Genomic DNA, 24629 nt, shown 5'->3' on the forward strand with positions numbered 1-24629 from the left:
TCCCGAGTGCCACAACTAAAACCTGGCACAGCCAAACAAAATAGTAAAATAAATTTAAAATAACAAGTAAATAAAATTGCAGACTGGAGCCCACAGATTATAATACCAATGACCAGGGAGATTTGCTTAAGACCAAAACAGAGGAAATAAAACTCTTTCATGCAGATATAAAATGAACACGTGTTCAAGCTTTTGCTTAACCCATTAATCTAGGAACCAGTAAGATCTTATAACCAGTTTGCAAGGGAATCCAAAGAAGATTCTAGAAGACTGTAGGTCAGGAGTATTGACATGAATGCGTACATGGAGGCAAACCCAATTTTCCACTGATGCACAAATTTCCCCCAAAGCCTCATAATTTCAATGAAAGGTATTTTTTGCATGAAGTGAGGGTGGTCCTGTCCGATGGGGTGGGAGGTCTGATCATTTACACAGGTGTGGCACACTTGCTAATTCACCTCATAGGCCTTCTTGAGTTTGCTTTGCTGGAAGTTTCTGTAAGGAACCTCAGTTTGGACTTTTAAAAGTCTGGTATATGTTATCACAAGGCACTGAAGCCATGCCCAACAAGCTTTCTCTCCCAGATTTCATCTGTACTACTTAAAAATTTGGGCAAATTCCACTCTTCTTGAGGTCCCCAAAATACCTTAAGGTGTCTGAGACCTGTTAGATTGTTATTAAAGGATCATTTTAACAAGATGCAATCATGACTCTCCCATCAATGTAAAAATAAACAAACATTAACATCTGTTTAACATGCTAATGAAGGAACCTGTACATTGTGACAGATGAAATAACCTGTGAGAAACACTTCATGTGATGCCTTGCACAAAGGGAATGTCAAATCCTTCTCTGGGTGGCCACGGATCTTCCGGCCACCAAACCTCAAGCGCATCTAGTCCAGTGTTTCTCAAAGCCAAGTCCGTGATCCACCAGGACCAGAGCCTCAAGGGGTACTTGTTAAAAATCCAGATTCTTGAATTTGACTCTAGACTCATCCTCACAATTTTGGATGGGAAATATAGGCATCTGAATTTTTTTTTTTTAAGCAGCAAAAGGTTTATTGCAGGGCCAAGCAAGGAGAATGGGTGGCTCATGGTCAGAAACCGCCCCCAGCCTTTCGAAGACTTTCAGGGGAAAGCTTCTATAGGCAAAATTGGGGGTGGAGGCTGCAGGGTGCATGACTTTCTTCTAATTGGCTGGTGGGGAGGTAACCAGGCAGAGCTCCAGGAATCTCCAGCCCCAAGTATCTGCATTTTTATCAAGTGCTCCGATAAAAAGTAAATTTAAAAATAAAAGTATCAAACTACCCAAGTAATTCTTACAGATACCAGAATTACATACACAGATAATTGAAATAAAAGCTTCGTAAAAACTGAACTTAACCTCGTTATATGGGTGCACCTTTTCTGTGCTGTTTTTTAAACACTGCTCTTAAGCAGGATTCCTCAGCCTCGACTTTGCTGCTGCTTTAGACCAGATCCTTCCTCCTGGGGATGGTGGGGGCTCCCCGAGATCTGAGCCGCATCCTTGGCCCCCACCCACGGAGGCCAGGAGCCTGTCCTGCACCCTACTTGTGACAGCTAGAAGTGTCTCCTGACCTTGCCACGTGTCACCTGGGGGGCAGACCACCCTGACTGAGAACCACTGGCCTTAACCCTACTCCGTAGTGGATACCTGTCAATACCTATGGGTTAGAATCCTCAACTTGTAAAGAACCATTTTTAACTTATTTTAGGAATATAAGCCCTGAAAACAGACACAGGAGGTTCGCATGCTGGCTGTCCTTTAGTGGCCCAGCTCCCCGGTCACAGGAACCTAATAGTGAGCCTTAGTTTCCTCCTCTGTGAGTGAAAGAAAATGAAAGTGAAAGTCACTCAGTCATGTCTGCCTCTTTGTGACCCTCATGGACTGTAGCCCACCAGGCTCCTCTGTACATGGGATTCTCCAGGCAAGAATCCTGGAGTGGGTAGCTGTTCCCTTCTCCAGGGATCACTCCCAACCCAGGGACTGAACCCAGATCTCCCACATTGCAGGCGAATTCTTTACCGTCTGAGCCACCAGTGGATGAAAGAACAGCAGGCCTAAAGGATGAGGGTATTTGGGAGATAAAATGAAATGACCTATGCAGAGCCCTCGCCTAGCCCCAGGTAACTCAATGGCATTTGGAGACTATGAGGCATTGTAACCACAGTCCTTTGGATTCCTGAAGCACGTGTGGTCAGAACCCACCTGGGAAAACAAAGTACTGTAAGATTTCACTGGGAGTTGCCTCGCTCTCCCTGCTGGTGAAAGCTGAGAAGCTAAACCGGAAATGGCTTAGCAGCGGTGCAGCAGCTGGGGCTGGGGGTGGGGGCGCTGAGCAGACAGCGCTGGGGCAGCCACGCCAAGCAGGTCGCTTCGGGGACACCCTCCTTGCTCCCCGCGCCACCCTCCAGTCCCCCACGGTGGCTCCTGGTGGCCAGATTAGCTGGAAGCCACAGTGTGTTAGATGCTCAGTCATGTCTGACTCTCTGCGACCCCATGGACTGTAGTCCACCAAGCTCCTCTGTCCTTGGAATTCTCCAGGCAGAAATACTGGAGTGGGTTGCCATTCCCTTCTCCAAGCCTCAGTACTAAGCCATAAAATAGCTGGTGTGTAGGGCCAGTCAGTGCAGCTCTGAAGGCCTGGCTCTCACTACTGTGTGGTCCTGGGCCACTCGTGTCAGGCCCGAGCCTCAGTTTCCCCAGGAGCAGAGGGGGCAATGGTGCAGAGAGATCAATGGGTCCCTGCACTTGAGGTACCCGTGACGTCATAGGATGTTTGTTCTTGGCTCAGGTCCCAGCTCGAGGACCAGCCTCATGGCTCTGGGTCAGAGTATCACCTTGGTGTCCCCTCCTCTCCTCCACCCCACTCTCCCTGCTTCCACCCAGAAGGCCTATGGCTCACTTATTTTCTTTGTCAACTTCCACTGTGTCTAAAACCTGGGTTTTCAAAATCCTTTTGAGTTAATATTAGACACTTTAAAAAAAAGTTGCAAAATAAAAAAATAAAGAATTCCCCTGTGCTCATCACCCAGTCTCCGTGAATGTCAACATCTTACCAAACATGCAGTGATCAAGTCAGGGAAATCGGTCCTGTTTCATTAACCTGAACTATTGACCTTATGCACATTTCACCAGCTTGTCCCCTAACATCCTTTGTTCTCGAATCCCATGTTGCATCTTGTCCTTGTGTCTCCTTAGTCTCCTCCAGTGACAGGTCCTCCGTCTTTCCTTCTCTGTGATGACCTTGACACTGTGACATGTCCTGGTCGGTCGTTTAGAATGTCCCTCCAAGTGACTTGTCTAGGGGCGCTCATTCGGGGCAGTAACATCCCCAGAGATGATGCTGTGTCCTCCTGGGTGCATCTCGTCAAGGAGGTCATGGTGCTGACATGTCTTATTACTGGTGAAGCTGGCCTTGAGCACTTAAGGCTGTGTCTGTGAGATTTCTCCACTGTCAAGTCATTATCTCTCCCTTTGTGGTTAATACATGTCTTGGGGGAAGTCTTTGAGGCTCTGCAAGGCCCACAAGCGGAGACCACAGGATTCTTGATTTTCACTTGTTTCTCTGCCCCATGATCTATATTCCTCTTTATTTTCTTTTATGACACATCTTGGAGAGGAATGGAATCCCTGCTTTTCCTGAGAGATACGTAATTAAAGAAAACAATTACCAAGCAAGAAGGTGCAGCTTATCTTTAAATTGTGTAATATTTCCCCATGGTAAAGAGCTCATGCACATTGTAAACAATGTTGAGAAAACAGAAGAAATTTAATGGAAAAAAATAAATCGCTTTTCTTACTAGTTTTAACGTTGTGAGGTATTTCCTCCCAGTGATAGAAGGGTTTTTTTTTAAAGTCACAAATACATAAATTAGTCAATAAATAACAAATGTGACAAGACTTGAGATGAGCCAGAAGAAATGAAGTGTATTGAGGTCTAGAGGCAGTGTTATGTCCAAGGAATATTTTGGTTTTTCAAAAAAGAGCAAACAGCTTAGAAATTGTAATCTTTGCTGAATTTCTCATTGGATTTTGCTTTCTGCCTAATATATTTTGTAAATACAAACTTTTTTTTGGAAGTCTTCCTGAATTATTCATCCAACGTGGAAAAACTCCCAAATTCTAGTTCCATAAACACTGTGTGCATGCCAAGTCCCTTCAGTCATGTCTGACCCTTTTCAACGCCATGGACTGTAGGGTCCATGTAACGCCAGGCTCCTCTGTCCATGGGATTCTCCAGGCAAGAATACTGGAGTGGGTTGCTATGCCCTTCTCCAGGGGTTCTTCCCCACCCAGGAATTTAACCCCTATCTCTTAATGTCTGTCTCCTGCATTGGCAAGTGGGTTCTTTATCACTGGCGCCCCCTGTAGTACATCTAATTCTACCAAGGATGCTGTACTTTCAAGGAGTAACATCACCCTCTTGTGGCTTTATTATGGTATTGTGCTGAGGACTTAGATTTGTGTTCATGTTCAGGGCCTGGTTACACAACATAATATTTTGGTCCTTTACAAGGGATCCATCTGGTCTGCAGGTGGGGGCCTCCCACTCTATAAAGAGGAATAAAATACCAAACATGTTGAACACATGTATGTGCAACAGAAAGTTAAATGTATATTAAAGACACTAATACAAGAATTGAAACAAGTGCATTTGAGTGACAGAATCAAGGATAATTTATCAGTGTTACATTCTCAACATTTAAAAGTGTTTTCAATAAAGTTTTCAACAATATGATATTAACAACTTATAAATCCATGCCCCCTTGTCCCGCTGCAACTTTTGTGAGGAAACCAAGCCGAAGAGTGAGAAGCCTGTTTATGGTGAAAACTGTTTTTTATCCAAGTGACCCTGGGGACTCAAGTCATACCTACAATGATTTGTTTTTTTTGGCTGCACTGCTTGGCTTTAGACTGTTAGTTCCCACACCAGGGACTGACCCTAGGCCCACGGCTGTGAAAGCACTGAGTCCTAGTCCAGGGAACTCTCTATGAGGATTTTTTTAAAACAACTTTATTGAGATGTGATTCACATAGCATACAATTCCCCCATCTAAAGTGTAGAATTCAGTGTTTTTAGTGTATTCACAGTCAACTTTATAACATTTTCATGCCCCCAAGAAGAAACCCTATTTTCCTTTGCATCACTCCTGAATCTCCCCCTCCTTCCTGTCCAACCCCCGTCAACCACAAATCTAATTTCCGTACCTAGTGGACATCTCACGTAAATGGATTCATACCACACGCTGCCTTTAGTGTCGGATCTTTCGCTTAGCATACTGTCTACAAGGTTCATCCGAATGGTAATGTGTATCAGAATTTCATTCCTTTTGTTTTATTGTCTAGTTGCTCAGTCGTGTCTGACTCTTCTGAGACCTCGTGGATTCTAGCCCATGAGGCTCCTCTGTCCATGGGATTTTCCAGGCAAAGTGGGTTGCCATTTCCTTCTCCAGGAGATCTTCCTGATCCAGGGATTGAACCTGTGTCTCCTGCTTGGCAGGTGGATTTTTTTTTTTTTTACCACTGAGCCATCAGGGAAGGCCTCATTCATTTTTAAGGCTGAATATAGTCCATTGCATGGATAGACCACATACAGGCCAGACCAGGTGTTTGGGAGAGAAGCATGGATTTTGGATTAACCCAGCAAGTGCCGATTCTGTGCTCAGGCCAAAGAGGAAGATGGTGGTCTGAAGAGTCGGGGGCCAGGTGCTAGATGGCCTAGCGGAGAAGGAAGGGGTGTGGACTGTTCCAAAAAGTCTAACTGTTGAGGGAAGGAGGGGTTTTGTGAGCTTTTGTTTTAGGATTTAGGAGATGTAAGAAGCTTAGGCATCTTTGACTCAAAGGACATGAGTTTGAGCAAACTCCGGGAGATGATGAAGGACAGAGAAGCCTGGCATGCTGCAGTCCACGGGGTCGCAGAGTCGGACACGACTGAGCGACAGAACAGCAACAATGAGAAGCTTAGGCCTGAGAACCCTAAATGCAGAGACCCAGAGGAGGCAGAGAGGTTTGGGGGCCAGGGAAAGCAGATCGTTCAGATGGAGAAAGGGCCCCGGTGTGGGGGTACCAAGGGAACTGGATTGGACACTTCGTTCTCCAAATCAGGATAAAATTTGTATGCTCTCTTTATCCAGACAGTGATGAGTCATTAGAGCTTAAGAAGCATTCATCCTCAATGGATGAACTGTGAAAGAGAAATTGTAAAATTCGGAATCATGGAGGAATAACTTTCATCAGAAATGTGCATTGTGTGGAGAACCTCATTCATCAGTATGATAAATGGAGCATTACTGTGTATAGTGTGCTATAGTTGTGGGGTTTTTAAAAAAATAATTTTATTTGCATGTGTGGTAAAATAAACATAACAAAAATTTACTACTTTAGCCACTTTTAAGTGACAGTTCAGTGGCATTAAGTACATTCACATTGTTGTTCAATCATCATCACCATCCATCTCCAGAAATTTTCATCTTCCCAAACTGAAACGGTCCCCATGAGTGCATGCACAGTCGTATCTGACTGTGACGTAGCCCACCAGGCTCCTCTGTCCATGGGATTCTCTAGGCAACAGTGCTGGAGTGGGTTGTTGAACCCACATCTCCTCTCCTGTGTCTCCTGCACTGCAGGTGGGTTCTTTATCGGGGATGCCCAAAATGGTCCCATGGTCCCATTAAACACTAACTCCCCATTCCTCCTCCCTGCCAGCCCCTGTCAACTACCATTGGACTTTCTGTCTCTATGAATTTGACTACTCTAGCTACATCATGTATGGAATCATAGAGCATTTGTCCTTTTGTGTTTGGCTTATTTCATGTTACAGATTCTTAAAATGCACAATTCTCATTTGATATCCTTTATACTTAATATTTTGTTCCTCTCATTGAGTTACCAGCCTTTCAAATGTGAGCATCTGAGGGATTTAAAATTTGTGTTGGATGACCCTTAGAATTCAAGAGTTCAAAAGCCCTTTGATGTTGGATATTCCACATCCATTAGTATTATTCCATCTATCAAAAAGTCAAAACTGACTATGTTCAGTTGCTTGCCAAGAATATCAGTTATTGCTGCGTAACAAATGAGCCCTGATCTTACTGGCTTAAAATAACCGTAGTCTATTATTGATCAGGATTCCATGGAGTGCATGGGCCACTTTCCCCTGGCTCCTGTGGTTACACACAGCTGGAGGGCTGCTGAACTTGACAGTGGAGATGGCCCCCCTCCAGGCCAGGCAATGCCTCCATCGCGCGTGTGGCCCCTCATAGAGCTTCCTTCCCTGGCTGTCTCAGAGGGTGACCCCCCACAGCAAGCTTCTGCCATGCTGTATTGGCTACAGCAAGTGACCAGTCTGGGCTGGAGACCAGGTTCAAGACCACATTGCAGAGGGGCCTGCATACTTTATGGGAGGATTTGCGGTCATTAAACAATCTACACTTCAAGGCCCTTCAGTGGTTGAGAATGGGAACCCTCTATCAAATCTAAATTGCAGCCCCTTGCAAGGACCCAAGCCTTTCCACAGCCTGTGGTCCGCCACAGTTCGAGGTCTTTTGTTGCACTGGAATTTGTTCCATATCCTTTGAGGTACATCCTTTGCGAGTGCTTAGTCGCTCACTCATGTCCCACTGTTTGCGACCCCATGGCCTGCAGCCCTCCAGGCTCCTTTTGTCCGTGGGGATTCTCCAGGCAAGAATACTGGAGTGGTATATTTTAAGCTTTGTAAACAGAAGCTTCAGTTGAGAGAATTACACTGACTCGGGGTGCCCATGACTCTGGGTGCAGTTCCACCGGAATGTGGGGGCTCTCTATCGGAAGGCTTCGGCCTCTGATCGCCTGAGACTGAAGTCGGGGTCCTTGCTGCCTCCACTGTGGACCGAGCGCAGGGTCCCGTAGGAATGTGCGTGCTGGGTGGGCAGTGGCCGCAACGTTTTGGCGGCCTGAGCTGTCTGAACGGCCTGTGGAAGGGAGGGCCGGCTCCCTTGAGGCCTTTTCGCAGTGTCCTGGGAAGGACGCGGGGTCGACACCGCGTTCCTGAGCCGCTCAACCCCGAGCACCCCGGGGGCGGGCTCCCGGCGGACGGACGTGCCCCGGGGCCAATCAGCGCGCGGGGGCGGGGCGGTCAGGGGCGGGGCTCATCGTAGGGGGCCTTTTCCGCCAGACCGGCCGCGCGCGCCGAGGCGCCGCCGTTGTCTCGCCTCGGCCATCACACGTGACCCCGGGTCCCCAGGGCCGCCGCTCCGGCCTGAGGGGCTGGGTGGGAAGGGCCGCACAGGGGCAGCAGGGGTTGGAGGATGACGCTTGAGGAAGGATCTGGCGGGGGGAATCCGTCAGGCGTCCCCTTACCTGTACCTTGGGTTTCCTTGAATCCCCGCCCATCGGGACGGGGCTTTGCTGCTGCCCTCGGTGGCCTTGACTCTGCCTCTACGGGGACCCAGGAGCGCCGCACGTGGTCTGATAGACCTTGGGGAGCTGCATGTGGGCCCCAGACCAGGAAACACCAGGCGGCAGGAATGGGGGACCCGGGTATCGGGACCGCAGAACACAGAATGGGGCTGACAGCTCACAGATGGGGAAGCCGAAACTTACCCGGAGGCTGAGGTCCGATTCTGGGCTGTTATGAGAGGTGGGGAAGACCCGACATGCTTCCCACCCAGTCCCCCAAGAGGAAAAAACGGCCACCGATGCCCCAGGGCCCGGGTCTCCAGGCCAGCCCGGCCCCTGTCAGCCATCCTTTCTGCTTCTCCAGACCAGCAGCCAGGGAGCCCTCAGTGACCACGGCTCCTCTGGACACCTCCACAGCCCTGTCCCACTCAGCTGGGGCAGCGCCAGCACCAGCTCAGACAGAAGTCGCTGCCCTCCTGGGGTCCTGGCATCCCCTAGCCTTGGGTGGCCCGGGCCTCTGGCCTGGGAAGGGGACTGGATCTATTTGGGAACCCAGAGTCCAGCCTCCCAGGGCCTGGCTCCCCTCTGGGGTCTGCAGAGTGCCCTGGGGGCCCAGCCCCCACTCGTGGTGACACAGACACTGTCGGGGTGAAGGGCAGCAGGCCTTCTGGGAGGGTCAGTGACCTGAGCTCACATCCCCCAGTGCTTTTCCCCGACGCCCGTTGCTCAGGAAGACCGGCTCCTGTTATCCTGGCGCAGGTCGCCCAGGTGCAGTGCGGGGCGGGCCCTGGACCAGCTCGACCAGACACCCCGCTCTGCTGCATGGCTGTGTGCTCCGTGTTCTCATCTGTAACCTGGGTCGATGGGAATGATCAACTTCCATAACGTGGGGTGAAGGTTAAACGGGAAAAACCCATGGAAGCACTCCACCCCGAGCTCAGCACCTGTGGGCCTGGACTCCTAGTAACTCATGGCTGTCAGCACCTTGGTCACCCCAGCGGTCCCTGGAGAGCCCTGTTTCTGGCACATTTTACAGATGGGGAGTGACGTTTGGCGGGGGGAGGTGATGGTCCCGAGGCTGCCAAGACAGCAGACATGCCGGCCCGGGTTCTCCAGCTGCATTCAGGTCCTTCCCCAAGGTGGGGGCGGGCATGGGGGGCACAGGGCAGCCCCTCCTGCCCTGACCTCCAGCCCAGATTCCTCCTGAATCCTGGCCCAAGGGCCCCTCCACTGATGGGACTTCTTTTTCCCATGTGAGATCTTAGTTCGCCAACCAGGGATCGAACCTATGTCTCCTGCATTAGAAGCGCAGAGTCTTATCCACTGGACTGCCAGGGACGTCTCCGCTGATGGGATTTTGCCTCCTCCCTTAGGACAGAGTCCCTGGACTGCCAGGTTCCTTGCAGGGAGGTGGAGGACAAATCCTACTGAGACCTGAGTGTGGCCTGGGGGCCCGGCCGCCCGTCCCAGAATGCCCCTGCCCGAGCCCAGCGAGCAGGAGGGTGAGAGTGTGAAGGCCGGCCAGGAGCCCTCCCCTGAGCCCCCTGAGCCGGGCACAGATGTCGTCCTCGAAGCCCCCACGAAGCCCATGGAGTTCTCTGAACTGGTCCTCCTGGCGGCCTCCACTGAGAGTGGGGATGGCGTGGACCCCCAGTCCGAAGAAGTGCACTGTGTCCTCACCCTGGAGATGGCTGACCCTGACACCCTGGCTGGGACTCCCCAGATCCTGCCAGTAGAAGAACAGCATGGGGTGGTCCAGCCAAGGCCCCAGACCCAGGCACTGAAACCCAGCAAGCCAAACATTGGTGAGTTCCAGGCCAGCTGCCCCCAACTGGCCACCTTTGTGGCCCTGCGTGCTCAGACTTGGGCTTTGCCAGCAGGGTGACCTTGGCCATCCCTTCCCTGCTCTGAGCAGGGCTTCCCTGACCTTGTCCCAGGCTGGTGTGACGATGGCAGGAAAGCATCCCTGGGCGCCCCCATCCCTGTGTTCCCATCCATGCCCCTGGCCACAAGCTTTGCTCCGTGTCAGCTGCCCTGCCCCCCACCTTGTCTTCTGCAGTTACCCAGCCCCTGGAGTTCCTGAGGACGCCGTTTGGGGGCCGCCTGCTGGTGCTGGAGTCCTTCCTGTACAAGCAGGAGAAGGCCGTGGGTGACAAGGTGTATTGGAAGTGCCGCGAGCGCGGTGAGCTGGGCTGTCGAGCCCGGGCCATCACCCGCGGCCCGCGCGCCACCATCATGCGGGGCCACTGCCACCCGCCCGACGAGGAGGGCCTGGAGGCCCGGCGCCAGAGGCAGAAGCTGCCCGGCCCGGCCCTGCCCGAAGGCTTGGCGGGTTCCCAGGGCCCCGGCAGCCGGGTGGAGGAGCCCCTAGAGGGGGCAGGCCCGTGGCTGTGCCCCGTGGAGCCAGAGCCGACCCCAGGCCCGCTGCTCAGCAACCCGGCCCTCGAGGAGGACGAGGGGCTCCGAGCCCTGGCGCTGCTGAGATTGCCCCCGAAGAAACGCTCGACGCTGGGGAGCAGTGAGTGCCCCCCACCCTGGCCTTACCCTTGAGCAGGCGGGAACCACGCCCCTTTCCTCTGCCCAAAGACACAGCTGGGTCCTCTGTGGCTTCTTAACACGCTCAAAGTCAGAAAATGATTTTAAAAATATAAAGGCATCCCAATAATCATTAAGCCTGTGGGAATAGAAGCAGTGCTCGTGGACCGGGCGGCCCAGGTCCTCCTGGAGCTTCCTGAGGCACAAACCTGAGGTTTGTGGGCCCCACGGAGTGCTGGCAACCTATGAAGTTTGGGGAGGTGGGCCTGGTGGGAGACGTGAGCTTCATGGCCCAGGTTCAAGGACTGGCCCCACCTTACGCGGCTGGGCAGCCTTGATGAAGTTCTGCAGGTTCACAAGATAGGTGATGGCCTCGCTGTAAGGGGACTGAGCGCTGATGGGTGGGAAATGCCAGCCCTAGTCCAGCGTGTGTTGTCTCTGAGTCACTGCTAGATGGAGTCTTTGCAGAGGTTTTCATTCTTCGTCTGTTTGTTGACTTTCATTTTGTTTTTGCAGAGGTTTTACTAGCAGTCACTGGGAGGCGGGCTTGGTCCCTGAGGCTGTGGGCCTCCTAACCTGGAAAGGATTAAAGAGTTCAGGGATTTAAGGGGCTGGGGGCAGGGCGTATGTCTCCCATGGTGTGTCTTCTGGTCCCATTTTATTTTATGGAGTATGCCTGAGTTATTCAAAAACTAGATCCACTTTTCAAACAAACCCTAAGCAGAAGTATGGCACGTCAGAGCCGGCTCAGCCCTCCCCGCCCCACCCTGAGACCACCCCCCACTGACCACCAGGAGAGGGGCACGGCCTCCTGGCTCGCTGGGCAGGTGGTCCCCGGGGACGCACCTGGAGCCCCCGAAGCAGGCACCCACCCAGCCCCCTCCCCGCTTCCTCCTCCAGGAGGGCCCCCGCCCCTGGAGTTCCTGAGGACCTGCTATGGGGGCAGCTTCCTGGTGCACCAGTCCTTCTTGTACAAGCGGGAGAAGGCCGTGGGGGACAAGGTGTACTGGACGTGCCGGGACCACACGCAGCACGGCTGCCGCAGCCGGGCCATCACCCAGGGCCATCGGGTGACTGTCATGCGGGGCCACTGCCACGCGCCCGACGTGGAAGGCCTGAAGGCCCGGCGGCAGCAGGAGCGGGCCATGGCGGCGCTGCGGGCCCAGCCGGGCGGCCCTGGGGGCCCAGAGGACAAGCCGCTCCAAGGCGTGGACAGCCTGCTCTACCGCAGAGGGCCCGGGCCCCTGACTCTCACCAGGCCCCGGCCCAGGAAGCGCCCGACGGCCAACGACGAGGACCTCCCGGCTGAGCCCCAAGGCGAGGAGGACAAGGACGAGGACCCGGGTGAGTCCACACCCGCTGGGTCGGACCTCCCTCCAGTCTTGCTCCCCAAGGTCCCAGGAGGCGGGAGGGGGGCGACACCAGGCCCGACCTGGCCCCCGGCGCACCCCCTCCCCCAGCTCCTGTCCCACCACGCTCCCTTCTCTTCCCAGGAGGCCCCGAGTTCCTGAGGACCCCTCTGGGGGGCAGCTTCCTGGTGTACGAGTCCTTCCTCTACCGGCGGGAGAAGGCGGCCGGGGAGAAGGTGTACTGGACGTGCCGGGACCAGGCCCGCATGGGCTGCCGCAGCCGCGCCATCACCCAGGGCCGGCAGGTGACAGTGATGCGAGGCCACTGCCACCCGCCCGACCTGGGGGGCCTGGAGGCGCTGCGGCAGCGGGAGAAACGCCCCGGCACAGCCCAGCGAGGAAGCCCAGGTTGGTCAGACGGACAGGGTCGGGGACGGGGGGGCAGCCTCGGTGGACAGGCAGGAGACCCAGACTGCCCGCCGTGCCCTCTTGACCTCCAGCAAGCATCCTCCCGTCCTTACTGGAAACTTCTGAAAGGTTGCAGCTCCCTCCTGGCTCCTCCCCTCCTCGTCTTCCCCTCCCCCCGCCACCCCCACCTCACCTCATCGCCTTCCTCTCCCTCCTGCCCAGACCAGCCCGGAACCTCTGCACACCTGATCAGCCCAGGCTCCCTTTGCTCCTTCTCTTCTTTTCCTTTCTTGTTTCGCATGTATAGGATTTATGGCGGTGGTGGTGGCTTAGTCGCCAAGTCTTGTCCGACTCTTGCGACCCCATGGACTGTAGCCCGCCAGGCTCCTCTGTCCGTGGGATTCTCCAGACAAGAATACTGGAGTGGATTGACATTTCCTTCTCCAGGGGATCTTCCTGACCCGGGAATCGAACCTGGGTCTCCTGCATTGTAGGCAGATTCTTTACCAGCTGAGCTACAAGGGAAGACTGCAATAGGATTTATAGAGGAAGCTGATGGTACAGGGTGGTTTCTCATTTTTCCAGAGTTGGGGGGTGGCTGACACCGCGCCAAGTAACAAGTATTGAGGGCTGAAGGTGACACGGTCCTGTGATTGCTTCACTCCCCCCAGCACCTGCCATTGTCTCTCTGGGCTGGGCAGTTAGGGTCCCAGGCCCTCCTCCTGCCTTAACGGCCCCACAGGGCCTATGTCTGACCCTTATGAGGCCGCAGTAACTCACGTGTTCCTGTCTCGCCAAGAGCAGCCTTGGCCGGGCCCTCTCTGCTCGCTGGCGCTCTCCGCTCAGGTCTGTCCATGCCTCCACCTGCCTCTCCTCCGGAGTTCCCAGCCCCAGACTTTTCTGAATCGCCTTTAGAGCCTGACTGGCCCTAAAATTCTCTCAAACTCGAGACCTCTGATTTCTTCTTTTTTCTTCCCGACTCTCTTTTTATCCCATTTCCTTGTAACTTCTGTGTACCTGGGGATGGTCTCACCCCTTGCCATCCTCACCCCCAACTCCCATCCTGAGTAACCGCTCAGTTCCTTTGTTCTTTCCCTCTTCTCTGAAGCCTGCCTCCTTCCACTGTGTCAGCTGGTCTTTTATCTCCTCGTTGCCTGTTGACCTCCGACCAGAGACAGGGGGGCCCAGCAGATCCCCCCGTGCTGCCCCTTCCTGTCAACGCAGCTGCTGTACTTTTTTTCTATGAACCGCCCCGGCCGAGTGGGACCAGGATATTTGTGGCTCCTTCTCGGTGGCCGTCTGGTCTTTGTGCTCAGGACTGATCCTACGCACGTGGAGGGGTCTTTGCTTGAAGGTGTAAGGTTGTGTCTCCACCCCTGGAGTGTGTTGCTGGGCTGGGGGGCACTCGGGGCCTTTTCAGGCCAGAAACTCATGTCCTTCACTCATGGAAATTTCCTCATGTTCCATGACGTTCAAGTTCCCATTTTTCACACGCTTCCTTGATTTTGCTTTCCAGTCCTTCAATTTACTAACTTTCACTCTCGTATATGAGCTCCTTTTTGACCCATCATCCCAGAGCAGAAAGCCCACCCCACCCCCACCCAGCCCCTGGCAGCGGCCTTGTTTTCTCTAAGTGCCTTTTCTCTGTGGGTTTCTTTGGTCCCTGCCTTTTAGGGTAAAGCTTGTCTCTCTTTCTCTCTCTTTTTTGTTTTGTCAGCAGGTGAAATTTTCCAAGCAGGTACATGCCATTCACTTCCATTTTCTGTCAATCACACAGTTGTATAAAACAGCACAAATTGAAGGGGAATGATTTTTGGGGGGGAGGGGGCATGCTACACAGCTTACAGGATCTTAATTCCCCAACCAGGAATTGAACCCCTGCCCCAGCAGTGAAAGTGAGGAGTCCTAAGTGCTGGACCTCCAGGGAATTTCTGGGAATGATTGTTGTATACACTTTAAATTGCTTTGCATGGCCTCATATGAGATACTTGGTGTAAGAATCTTGACTTTTCGATTGTGGAAGACGTGAGAATCTTTGATCACGTGTCCAGTGGTCCTTGGCTGTCCGCCAGGTTGAAGGTGAGACCCACGCGCTCTGTATGTGGGCGCCAACCTGGTGACACGAGAGACCCCAGAGCTCAGTGCCCGGCCTGGCTGCCGGCTCCGGGGACTCGGGCGGGGAAACAGGGTGGGCTGCAGACCTCCTCCTCCTCTCCCCATGCCCCACACTCTTCCTCCAGACGGGCACCTGTCTCATTGCCCTTCAGGCAGACAGCCCTTGCCAGTCTGCTGTTTGGGGCCTGGCCTGGGCTCAGCTGCTGGACTCTGCCTGTTCTGACAGTGTCCCCCGCAGGCTGGGCGAGCCCTTGCTTTGCCAGCTCTGTGACCAGGTGCCCCCTCTGCCCAGCCTCTAACCTGCGTTAGCATCTCTGCCCTCCCCTCCCCTCCTTGAATCTCCGGTTCGTACCCTGTGCCTTTTTCACTCGTTCTGTTTTCATCGAGTGCAGGGAGAGCAGAAACATGCCCCCGTCCCATACCTCCCCTCTGGCCACGCACCTTCCCCGCCGACGGCTGCCATCCCGGCTCCTGACAGACCCCCCAACCCCCCTCCCCTGCATGGTCCCGGTGTCTGGACGGCGGGAAGGGAGTTCTCGAATCAGAACCTCCTGGGTCCCCCTCTCAACACCTTGGAACAGCAGCGCACCCTCCCTGCCTCCCTCCCCTGACCCTGTCCCATCTCTCCCCAGGAGGCCCCGAGTTCCTGAGGACCCCTCTGGGGGGCAGCTTCCTGGTGTACGAGTCCTTCCTCTACCGGCGGGAGAAGGCGGCCGGGGAGAAGGTGTACTGGACATGCCGGGACCAGGCCCGCATGGGCTGCCGCAGCCGCGCCATCACCCAGGGCCCGAGAGTCATGGTGATGCGCAGACACTGCCACCCGCCCGACCTGGGGGGCCTGGAGGCGCTGCGGCAGCGGGAGCAGCTCCCCAGCCCAGCCCAGAGGGAAGGCTCAGGTGTGGGCGATGGGTGTGGGGGCGGGCGGGGACTGGGCCTGGTCTCCCTGGGGGCCCAGCAGTCCCTGGGGACAGCCCAGGGCTCGGACTGCAGGGTGCCTGGTGGGACACTTGCTGTGGCTCAGGTGGGGGGGTCTGTCCCCCTGGGTGGTGAGCTTCCGGGGGAAGGGGCCCCACACTCCCGCGCTGGTCCTGGTGGGGCTGCAGTCTTAGGGGGAGACCCCCTCGGACGGCTGGAGAAGGCGGCGGGGCAGGGGCGATACCGGGAGCCGCGGGAAGTGCTCCTGGACCTGGGGGACAGTCTGTCTGCCCTTCTCTCGCCACCCCTACCTTCCGGCCACCCCCACCCCGACATGTCATGAGCTTTCAGTTCAGATTCTTAAAATGTCTCCTGAAGGAGAATCTGACTAGTCGCCAGCTGGCCAATGGGTGGGTGGCCCCGGAGCGGGGAGCCCCCCGGTGCACGGTCCAGACCAACCTCGGGCCTTCCAGAGTGTTCCAGTCCAGCCCCTGGCCTGGAGCGCCTGCCAGCTGGTGTGGAGGTCAAGTTGGGTCAGCAGGGGCCTGCGGGAAAACTCAGGGTTTGAGCAGCCGAGGGGCCAGCCTCCCCGGTAGCCCCAAGGCCCTCAGACAGACAGATGGCCCGCACCCCAAGGTGACAGGGCTGAGGCAGCCTGAGCTTCAGTCCCCAGGGCCCTGCGGCGCCAGCTGGGGTGGGCGCGGGGTCCCCGCTTTTCTGGGTGGAGCTCTGTGCCCTGCTTCTGGGGCCCCGCCCAGGTGCCCCACTTGCACGGCCTGTTCCTTCCAGAAGCCCCCCAGCCCCTGGAGTTCCTGAGGACTTCCCTCGGAGGCCGGTTCCTGGTGTACGAGTCCTTCCTCTACAGGAAGGAGAAGGCGGCCGGGGAGAAGGTGTACTGGATGTGCCGGGACCAGGCCCGTAAGGGCTGCCGCAGCCGCGCCATCACCCAGGGCCCACAGGTGACCATCATGCGCAGCCACTGCCACCCGCCCGACCTGGCGGGCCTGGAGGCGCTGCGGCAGCGGGAGCGGCTCCCCAGCCCGGCCCAGCAGGAGGACCCAGGTACAGACAGGGCCGTGGACGAGGCTCTCTGCCAGGCTGAGGTTCAGACACCCCAGGGGGCCGACACCGTCTGGGGAGCTTTGTTCCCTGGGCTTCCTGCCTCTCTAGAGTCTCCTACCCTACCTCCCACTGGCTTCTTCTCCTGGATCGAGAGACGCCCCTAAGTCTGTCCCATCCTTTTTTGGGGGGTGCTGTGAGGCCTGTGGGATCTTCATTCCCCCAACAGGGAACTAACCCACACCCCCTGCACTGGAAGCACAGTCTTAACCTCTGGACCAGCAGTTGTTGAGTCGCTCAGTCGTGTCTGACTCTTTGTGACCCCATGGACTGCAGCACACTAGGCTTCCCTGTCCTTCACCAACTCCCAGAGTTTACTCAAACTCATGTCCATCGAGTCAGTGATGCCATCCAACCATCTCATCTTCTGTCGTCCCCTTCTCCTCCTGCCTTCCATCTTTCCAGTGAGTCAGCTCTTCGCCTCAGGTGACCAAAGTATTGGAGCTTCAGGTTCAGCATCAGTCCTTCCAGGGTTGGACCACCCAGAAAGTCCCTGAATCTGTCCCATTATTAAAAACAACTTCCCTGGGAATTCCCTGGCAGTCCAGTCATTAGGACTCCATGTTCTCACTGCCTGGGTTCAATCCCTGGTTGGGAAACTAAGATCCCTCAAGTCACACAAGTGCAGCCAAACAAAACAAACAAGCAAACACTCCCATTCTAACTGGCATTTTCTTTCCTCTCTTTTACACTAAGAGGTCTTCATTTTTTATGAATGGTAGTATCTTTTGAAAATCTGTTTAACAAATATAGACTGCTCTAGAAGAATGTACTACCGAGTATGCACACACCAGCATGAGCATGTGCACACACACGTAGTTTTGCAAATGATTAACCATGGCGAACTGAACTTGGTTTCACTTCAAATAAACAGGCTGTAACACCAGTCTTTAGAAAGCGGTATGTGTCTCATATTAATTCATGGAAATAGGAAGGGCCACATCTTACACAGGAATGAATCCAAGTTGCATAAAACAGCCAAAGGAAACTTGATTTCTGCTTTAGAATTTTTTTTCCATGAGAAAGCCAGTTTGACTTAACCAAGGAGGAGGCGCTGTGACTCGCCTTTGGCAGGATGAAGGGTGTGGCCTCTTTGAGATCTAGTTGCCTTCCAGTCTTTTTGGTGACAAGGTGAAGCCTGACTTGCAATCTCCAATAGCTTATTTTACTGACATAGGTAGTTTGGGGCTTCTTTGGTGGCTCACTTGGAAAAGAACTTGCCTGCCAGTGCAGGAGACGCAAGAGACAGAAGGGTTCAATCTCTGGGTCAGGAAGATCCCCTGGAGAAGAAAATGGCAACCCACTCCAGTATTCTTGCCTGGAGAATTCCATAGACAGAGGAGCCTGGTGGGCTACAGTCCATGGAGTCACACAGAGTTGGACAGGACTGAAGCGACTTAGCACACATGCATGCAGTTGGTTTGGGGCATCAGAAAACCAGAATTCCCAATGACTCCCCCCGTCAGTCATTCTGCCTGGTTTTCTTCTGCCTTGAGGCCTTGAGGTCATTCATTGTTCCAAGGGGTGTGCCTTTGCCTCTGGCAACTTCAACAAGAGAAGAAGTGTAGTAATCCATGTTTTCAATGTTTTTCTCTCAGAAAAGGTAAAACTTCTGCCTGAAGTTCAACTGTGCTTTGAGACGTGTGCTCCTGAATGCCAGCAGAGCTATGGGTAACTATATTGGTTATCTATTGCTGCATCACAAATTACCTCAAAGCCTCAAGACTGAGAACAGCAAATACTTACTGCCTTTCACAGCGTCTGTGGGTTGAGATTTCGGGAGGGGCTAGATGGGATAGTTCTGGCTCAGGATCTCTCGTGAGATCGAAGGGAAGGTGTCCATGTGGGTCTCCAAGCTTTCAGCCATCTGAAAGCTTGAGGAGGGGGGCTGGAGTGGGTGTTTCCAAATGACCTGTTCAATCACAGGGCTGTGGGCTGGAGGCCTATATCATGTAGACCTTTCCTTAGGGCTGCTCTAGTATCCTCAAACAGGACAGCTATTTTCCCCCAAAATAAGCGATCTGAGGAAGGGAGTATATTAAAAAGCCGAGATATCACTTTGCTGACAAGGTCTATCTAGTCAAAGCTATGGTTTTTCCAGTAGTCATGTACGGATGTAAGAGTTGGACCATAAAGAAGGCTGAGTGCCGAAGAAGTGATGCTTTCGAACTGTGGTGCTGGAGAAGATTCTTGAGAGTCCCTTGGACAGCAGGGAGATCAAACCAGTCCATCCTAAAGGAACTCAACCCTGAGTACTCATTGGAAGGACTGATGCTGAAGCTGAAACTCCAATACTTTGGTCGCCTGATGCGAAGAGCTGACTTACTGGAAGAGATCCTGATGCTGGGAAAGACTGAAGGCAGGAGAAGGGGGCGACAGAGGATGAGAGGGTTGGATGACATCATTGATTCAGTGGACTTGAGTTTGAGCAAGCTCCGGGAGTTGATGATGGACAGGGAGGCCTGGTGTGCTGCAGTTCATGGGGTCACACGACTGAGCGACTGAACAATAACAAGTGAGGGAGCAGAGCAATGAGGAGGCCGCCACCTACAGCAGAATTCACATTCTTCTCAAGCACACATTCCCCAGGATGGACCACTATGTAGGCCATCAGACAAGACCCTTCAAATTTAAAAGGACTGAAATCATACAGAGTATGTTGTCTGACCACAGTGGAGTGACATTAGAAGTCAACCACAAAAATTTGGGAAACTCACAAATACATGAAAGTTAAACAGCATATTTGTAAATATACCCAGTGACTCAAAGAAAATTACAAGGGAAGTTAGAAAATACTTTGAGAGACTTCCCTGGTGGTCTTAGTGGTGAAGGCTTCATGTTCCAATGCAGGGGACCTGGTTTGATCCCTGGTCAGGGAACTAGATCCCAACTCATCCTGGAAGGCTGGCGGTAGCCTGGCACCAAAACCAAAGACATCACAAGAAAAGACTAGAGAACAATATCTCTTAGGAATACAGATACAAAAATTCTCAGCAAAATACCGCAAACTGAATCCAGCAACGTGAAAAGGATCCTACACCATGACCAAATGGGAATTATGCCAGGAATCCAAAATTGCTTCCCCGTTTGTAAGTCAATATCATACAGAAGAGACTTAACACAACAGGCCGGCAACTCCTGTCCTTAAAATAGCCTGTTTGTAAGGCTAACCCTGAGCTTCCAGGGTCCAGATCAGGATGCTTCCAGGGCTTGACTGATACTGTCCCTAAATGACGACAGTTGCTCACTCTTACCTGTTTGTACAAAGAATTTGATTTTTGCTGAACACTTGCTTTTTTTCATGGGCTTCCCTGGTGGCTCAGACAATAAAGAATCCGCCTGTAATGCAGGAGACCTGGGTTCAATCCCTGGGTTGGGAAGATCCCCTGGAGGAAGGCATGGAAACCGTCCAGTATTCTTGCCTGGAGAATCCCATGAACAGAGGAGCCTGGCAGGCTATTGTTGTAGCCCACCAGGCTCCTCTGTCCATGGGGTTGCAAAGAGTCAGACACGACTGAGCAATTAAGCACTGCTTTTTTCCTAAGATTCTGGAATATCAGTGACTACAGGTACCCTGTGCTTAAAACAAGATATAATTTATTCATACAATGAAATGTTGCTGCTAAGTCACTTCAGTCGTGTCTGACTCTGCGACCCCATAGACGGCAGCCCACCAGGCTCCGCTGTCCCTGGGATTCTCCAGGCAAGAACACTGGAGTGGGTTGCCATTTTCTTCTCCAGTGCATGAAAGTGAAAAGTGAAAGTGAAGTCACTCAGTTGTGTCCGACTCTTAGCAACCCCATGGACTGCAGCCTACCAGGCTCCTCCGTCCATGGGATTTTCCAGGCAAGAGTACCCGAGTGGGGTGCCATTGCCTTCTCCAACAATGAAATGTTATTTGGCCATAAAAAGGAATGAATTGCTGACACACACTACAACACAGATGAATTTCAAAAGCATGAGAAGTGAAAGAGGCCAGACACACAAAAGACCACACCTCGTGTGATTCCATTTCTATGAAATGTCCAGAATGGGCAAATCTATGGAGATAGAAAGTAGATTAAAGTTTGCCTAGGGTGAGTTATGTTGGGGGTGTAGTTAAAGGGCATGGGGTTTCTCTTTTGTTGTTGTTTTCTTGGCCACGCCTCTTGGCTAGCGATATCTTAGTTTCCTCAACCAGGGATTGAACCCTGGGCCATGTCAGGGGAAGCACCAAGTCCTACCCACTGGACCACCGGGGAGTTCCCAATTCCATGTTTTCAAGGCACCAATGTGATGTATGTGTATAAAAATGACCTAGTCGATGGTGATCTCTAGAGGGAACGGATTATAGGAATCCTTAACTGTCCTTTTTTTTTTTTGCATTTTATTTATGCTAGGTCATTTTTTACTTTATTATCCTTAACTTTCTTCATTATCTCCTTCCGCCATGTTTGGATTTGCATGACGCATGTGTGTTTCTGTGTCCTCAGAAAGGTGGAAAGTACACAACTCAACAACGAGTCCCAGTGAGGCCAGCCTCTGGCCTGACGGCAGAGAAATCAACCCAACCTAACGTGTTGCCAGTGTCAAGGATGCTCCAGGTCCTCGCAGGACCCTGGCACTTCCCACCTGGTTAGATTTTGCTCGACAAAGCCTCTCTTGCATTCTCTAAAGCATCCACGGGCTTCACATTTCCTCCAGAGGCCTCCCAGGAAGAATGCTTGATGGTGTCTCCCTGCTGGCAGAGATGAGTCCCGGGAGCTGGTGGCCTGCAGCAGTTCGTAATGTGGGGTGACGTGACGGGTGGGGGAACCCCCGTGAGGGCCTCGAAAAGCTCAGAGAAAGGAAGCACTATTCACAAAGACACTCCCCCCAACCGTAGCCTGCTGAACCGCAAACGCCCAGCCATCCTGAGAGCCCACAGCTTTGCCAAGGACTTCCCTGTCGGGTGTGGTCCCACTTGGGCTCCATAAAGTGGAAAGTCATCGTGGTGGCCACGTCAAGATGAAGGCGGGCGAGTTTGGGGAAGTTCCTGCCTCTTCAGGCTGAGCTGCCCCACGTGGTGTTTGCCAGGCAGGTGCCAGGCGGGCCTCCACACTCCTTGGGCACCTGCCAGGGTGTGGCCGTCCTGTAGCAGAGCAGGCAGAAACCAGGGGACTTTTACACCATCTGTTGGAGTTGCCTTTGCTCTTTTCCAACTTAAATCAAGCCCAGTGTCGACGATGCCCAGGGCAGGTGGTGTTGCACCGTGGGAGCCTGCGCTGGGCAGACTGCCCCAGGTTGCCCAGGTTCGCCTGATGCCAGAGGAGAGACAGACCCAGATGATGGGGGCGGGGGCATCCCCTTCTCCTGTCTTTTGGCACAGCCGGGAGCAACAGGCCAATGTCCGCCACCAACCCAAGGCTGCAGCTTGCTAAGGGGGCCATGTCCCCGCCAGTGGCTCCTTGCCCCCACCCTGTGATTGCCGGGGGCTCCCCCTCTCCCACCTAGCTGGCCATGCAGCCTGCCGTCTGGCTGCGAGGCAGTGACAGCTCGGACGCCCCCCGCTGTCCCTCTGCCTCCACCCTTCCCGCAATAAACCCGATTTTATACCTCGCCGTGTAGAGCTGCTGTGTGTCCACATGCCCGCTGCAGCAGCAGATGGCCACCAGAAGGCCACACACTCCACGCGTCCTTGTGCCTCGTGGTTGGAAGTGATGGATCTTGGTTGGGCAGAGGGAGGCCTCCACACCTGGGGCAGCGTTTGCTCACCTGGCCCAAGCGTCAGCTGGACCAGGCGCAGGTGGGAGTCTTCGGAAAGCTCATGGATGGGGTCTCCTGCTGGCTGTTCCCCCAGCCCTTGTGGAGCTGAAAGAAAGGCCTTGGACCTCTGCTGACTCATCCCACGTCCTCCCTGACTTGTTTTCACAAGCTGGGCCAAGTTGGAAGTGGAAGTGGCCTCCCCAAACTAGGGCCACCTGGACCCCCTCCCCCCCAGACCCTGGCTACCTTCCCAGGCAGGTAACTGACCCATTCCTTGACTGGACTGCCAGCTCCATGGGGCCCTCGCCCACCAGCCTGGCCAGCGGCCATGGAGATGGCCCAGCAACATGACCGGACGGCCCACCCCTGCTCCCAGGCAGGAGGCCCGTCGTGCTGCTGGCCTCACGCAGTGGACACTCGACACGGGGGCTACGTTTCGGGCAGCGCTCTTGCCCCGAGACAGTGAACTGCTCTCGGCCAAGGCCAAGGCCGAAGACACAGCCCTGGGGGAAGCAGATACACCCCAATCCAGGCCCACAGATGAGCACGCTCATGGGAGGCGGCCGCACCTGAAGTTCAGTGGACGGGCACATCTGTGCCACCACCAGCTGGCTCTCTGCTCAGTCTCTCACGAAGGGGAGCCTCACAGAGCCCCGAGGTGCCAGGCCAGAAGCACTGAGTCCTAGCAGCCAGCATCACCCCGGCCCCACAGGGTCACCGGTTCCCCCGCCTCTGCCTCTGCAGTGTGTCTGCCCTGCCCTCTGATGGGGCCCATCCACGCGCCCCCGTCTCTGCACCTGCTGTGACCTCAAAGGGCAGGTGGCTGGTCCGTGTTGCTCAGACTGAGGACTCCCCAGTGGACGTGAATCTGGACGCTGCGGCCGCCTGGGGTGGCCCCATAGCTACCCACCCCCAAGCCCCCTTCATGTGGCCACTTCCTTCCCTGTTCTAGAGCCAGAGAGACATCCCCCGCCCTGGCACCGTCACAGAGGAAAGCGTGCAGGAAGCTGGCCCCTGGCGGACAGCAGCAGCGGGATGCGGCCCTGCCCTCCTTGCCTGTTTCCGCTTGGCTGCTCCTTCCTGCAATAAACTTGCTTCGGTATGTCTTCACCATGTGGAGCTGGTAGAGTATTACTGTGTTCCTTTGGACGATGGCACAACAACCTCTCAATTATGAAATTTTAAGTAAAAGTTCATAAGGAGAAGGGAAACTACCGACACGGAACCCAAATTTTAAAGATGGGGCAGCGGCGGGCTCTAGGGGCTCCCGCCCCGAGTCCTGCCCCTGAGGGTGTGAGGCGAGCATCGCTGAAACGCTTCTCCCAGCCCAGCCCGCCCACCAGCCTGGCCCAGCCTCCTGCCCCCATGTCCTCCATCGAGATGGCTCCAGCATGGTGGCACCAAGACTCACTAAAATCAGTCAGAGCTCGCTCTCCTGCACTGACTGCCCCTCCTTGATCCTGGCAGACCTGAAAGCAACCCCCAGGCTCTCCACACCCCCCCCCCCCAACCTCCTTCAAGGGCCCCTCGGCCCTGGGCCAACCCATCCGCAAGGTGGTTGGCTCTGGGGACTGGACCTCAGCCCTCTCTGCCCAGCCACTTTCAGGGTTCACGGTTTGTCAGCATGCAGCTCCAGCCCCCTTCTGCAACCAAGCCTGTGTGTCCTGCTGCCTCCAGGACCTTGGCCCCGGGTCTCCCATGGTCACCAGCCGAGCAGGGAGCAAAGGAGACTGTCTTCCACTCCTCTGATGGCTCCACCACAGTAGAAACCCAGGGCCATCCTTGACACAGTCCCTCTTGTCCCCATGTTTCGCCAGTGGTCAGGCTCTTTTCAGTAACAGCCTTATTGAGATATAATCCACATAACATCCAGCTCACCCACTCAAGTGTGTGGTCCAATAGCTATTAGTATATTCACAGGGTAGGGTCTCCATCACCTCTAACTCCAGAACATTTCATCATTCCAAAAAGAAACCCCAGATCCAGCAGTCAACACTGTCTCTACCAGTTTCCTTGTGTCTTCAGGTTGATGGGGTTCCTTCCTCCGGTGCTGGGAGAATT

At 54.1% G+C, this 24629-nt stretch overlaps 1 protein-coding gene across 4 annotated transcripts in view; it reads left to right on the plus strand.

Moving 5' to 3' along the window:
- FLYWCH1 (FLYWCH-type zinc finger 1) overlaps positions 1-23685 on the plus strand; it is a 41992-nt gene extending 18307 nt beyond the window's left edge. For 2 of the 4 annotated variants that reach the window (XM_043916039.1, XM_043916037.1), the window contains 8 exons: positions 9777-10208; positions 10463-10921; positions 11839-12282; positions 12432-12695; positions 15443-15706; positions 16515-16787; positions 18443-18515; positions 21317-23685. In XM_043916039.1, the coding sequence (XP_043771974.1) occupies positions 9875-10208; positions 10463-10921; positions 11839-12282; positions 12432-12695; positions 15443-15706; positions 16515-16787; positions 18443-18515; positions 21317-21356 (2151 nt within the window). In that variant the 5' untranslated portion in view covers positions 9777-9874 and the 3' untranslated portion in view covers positions 21357-23685. Of the gene's footprint in view, positions 1-2036; positions 2151-9776; positions 10209-10462; positions 10922-11838; positions 12283-12431; positions 12696-15442; positions 15707-16514; positions 16788-18442; positions 18516-21316 lie in introns of all 4 variants that reach the window. The other 2 variants (XM_043916038.1, XM_043916041.1) reach the window with 2 other exon arrangements.
- Positions 23686-24629: the final 944 nt, after the last annotated feature.

This window comes from Cervus elaphus, chromosome 10 (genome assembly GCF_910594005.1).
Source record: "Cervus elaphus chromosome 10, mCerEla1.1, whole genome shotgun sequence".
Taxonomy (NCBI): Eukaryota; Metazoa; Chordata; class Mammalia; order Artiodactyla; family Cervidae; genus Cervus; species Cervus elaphus.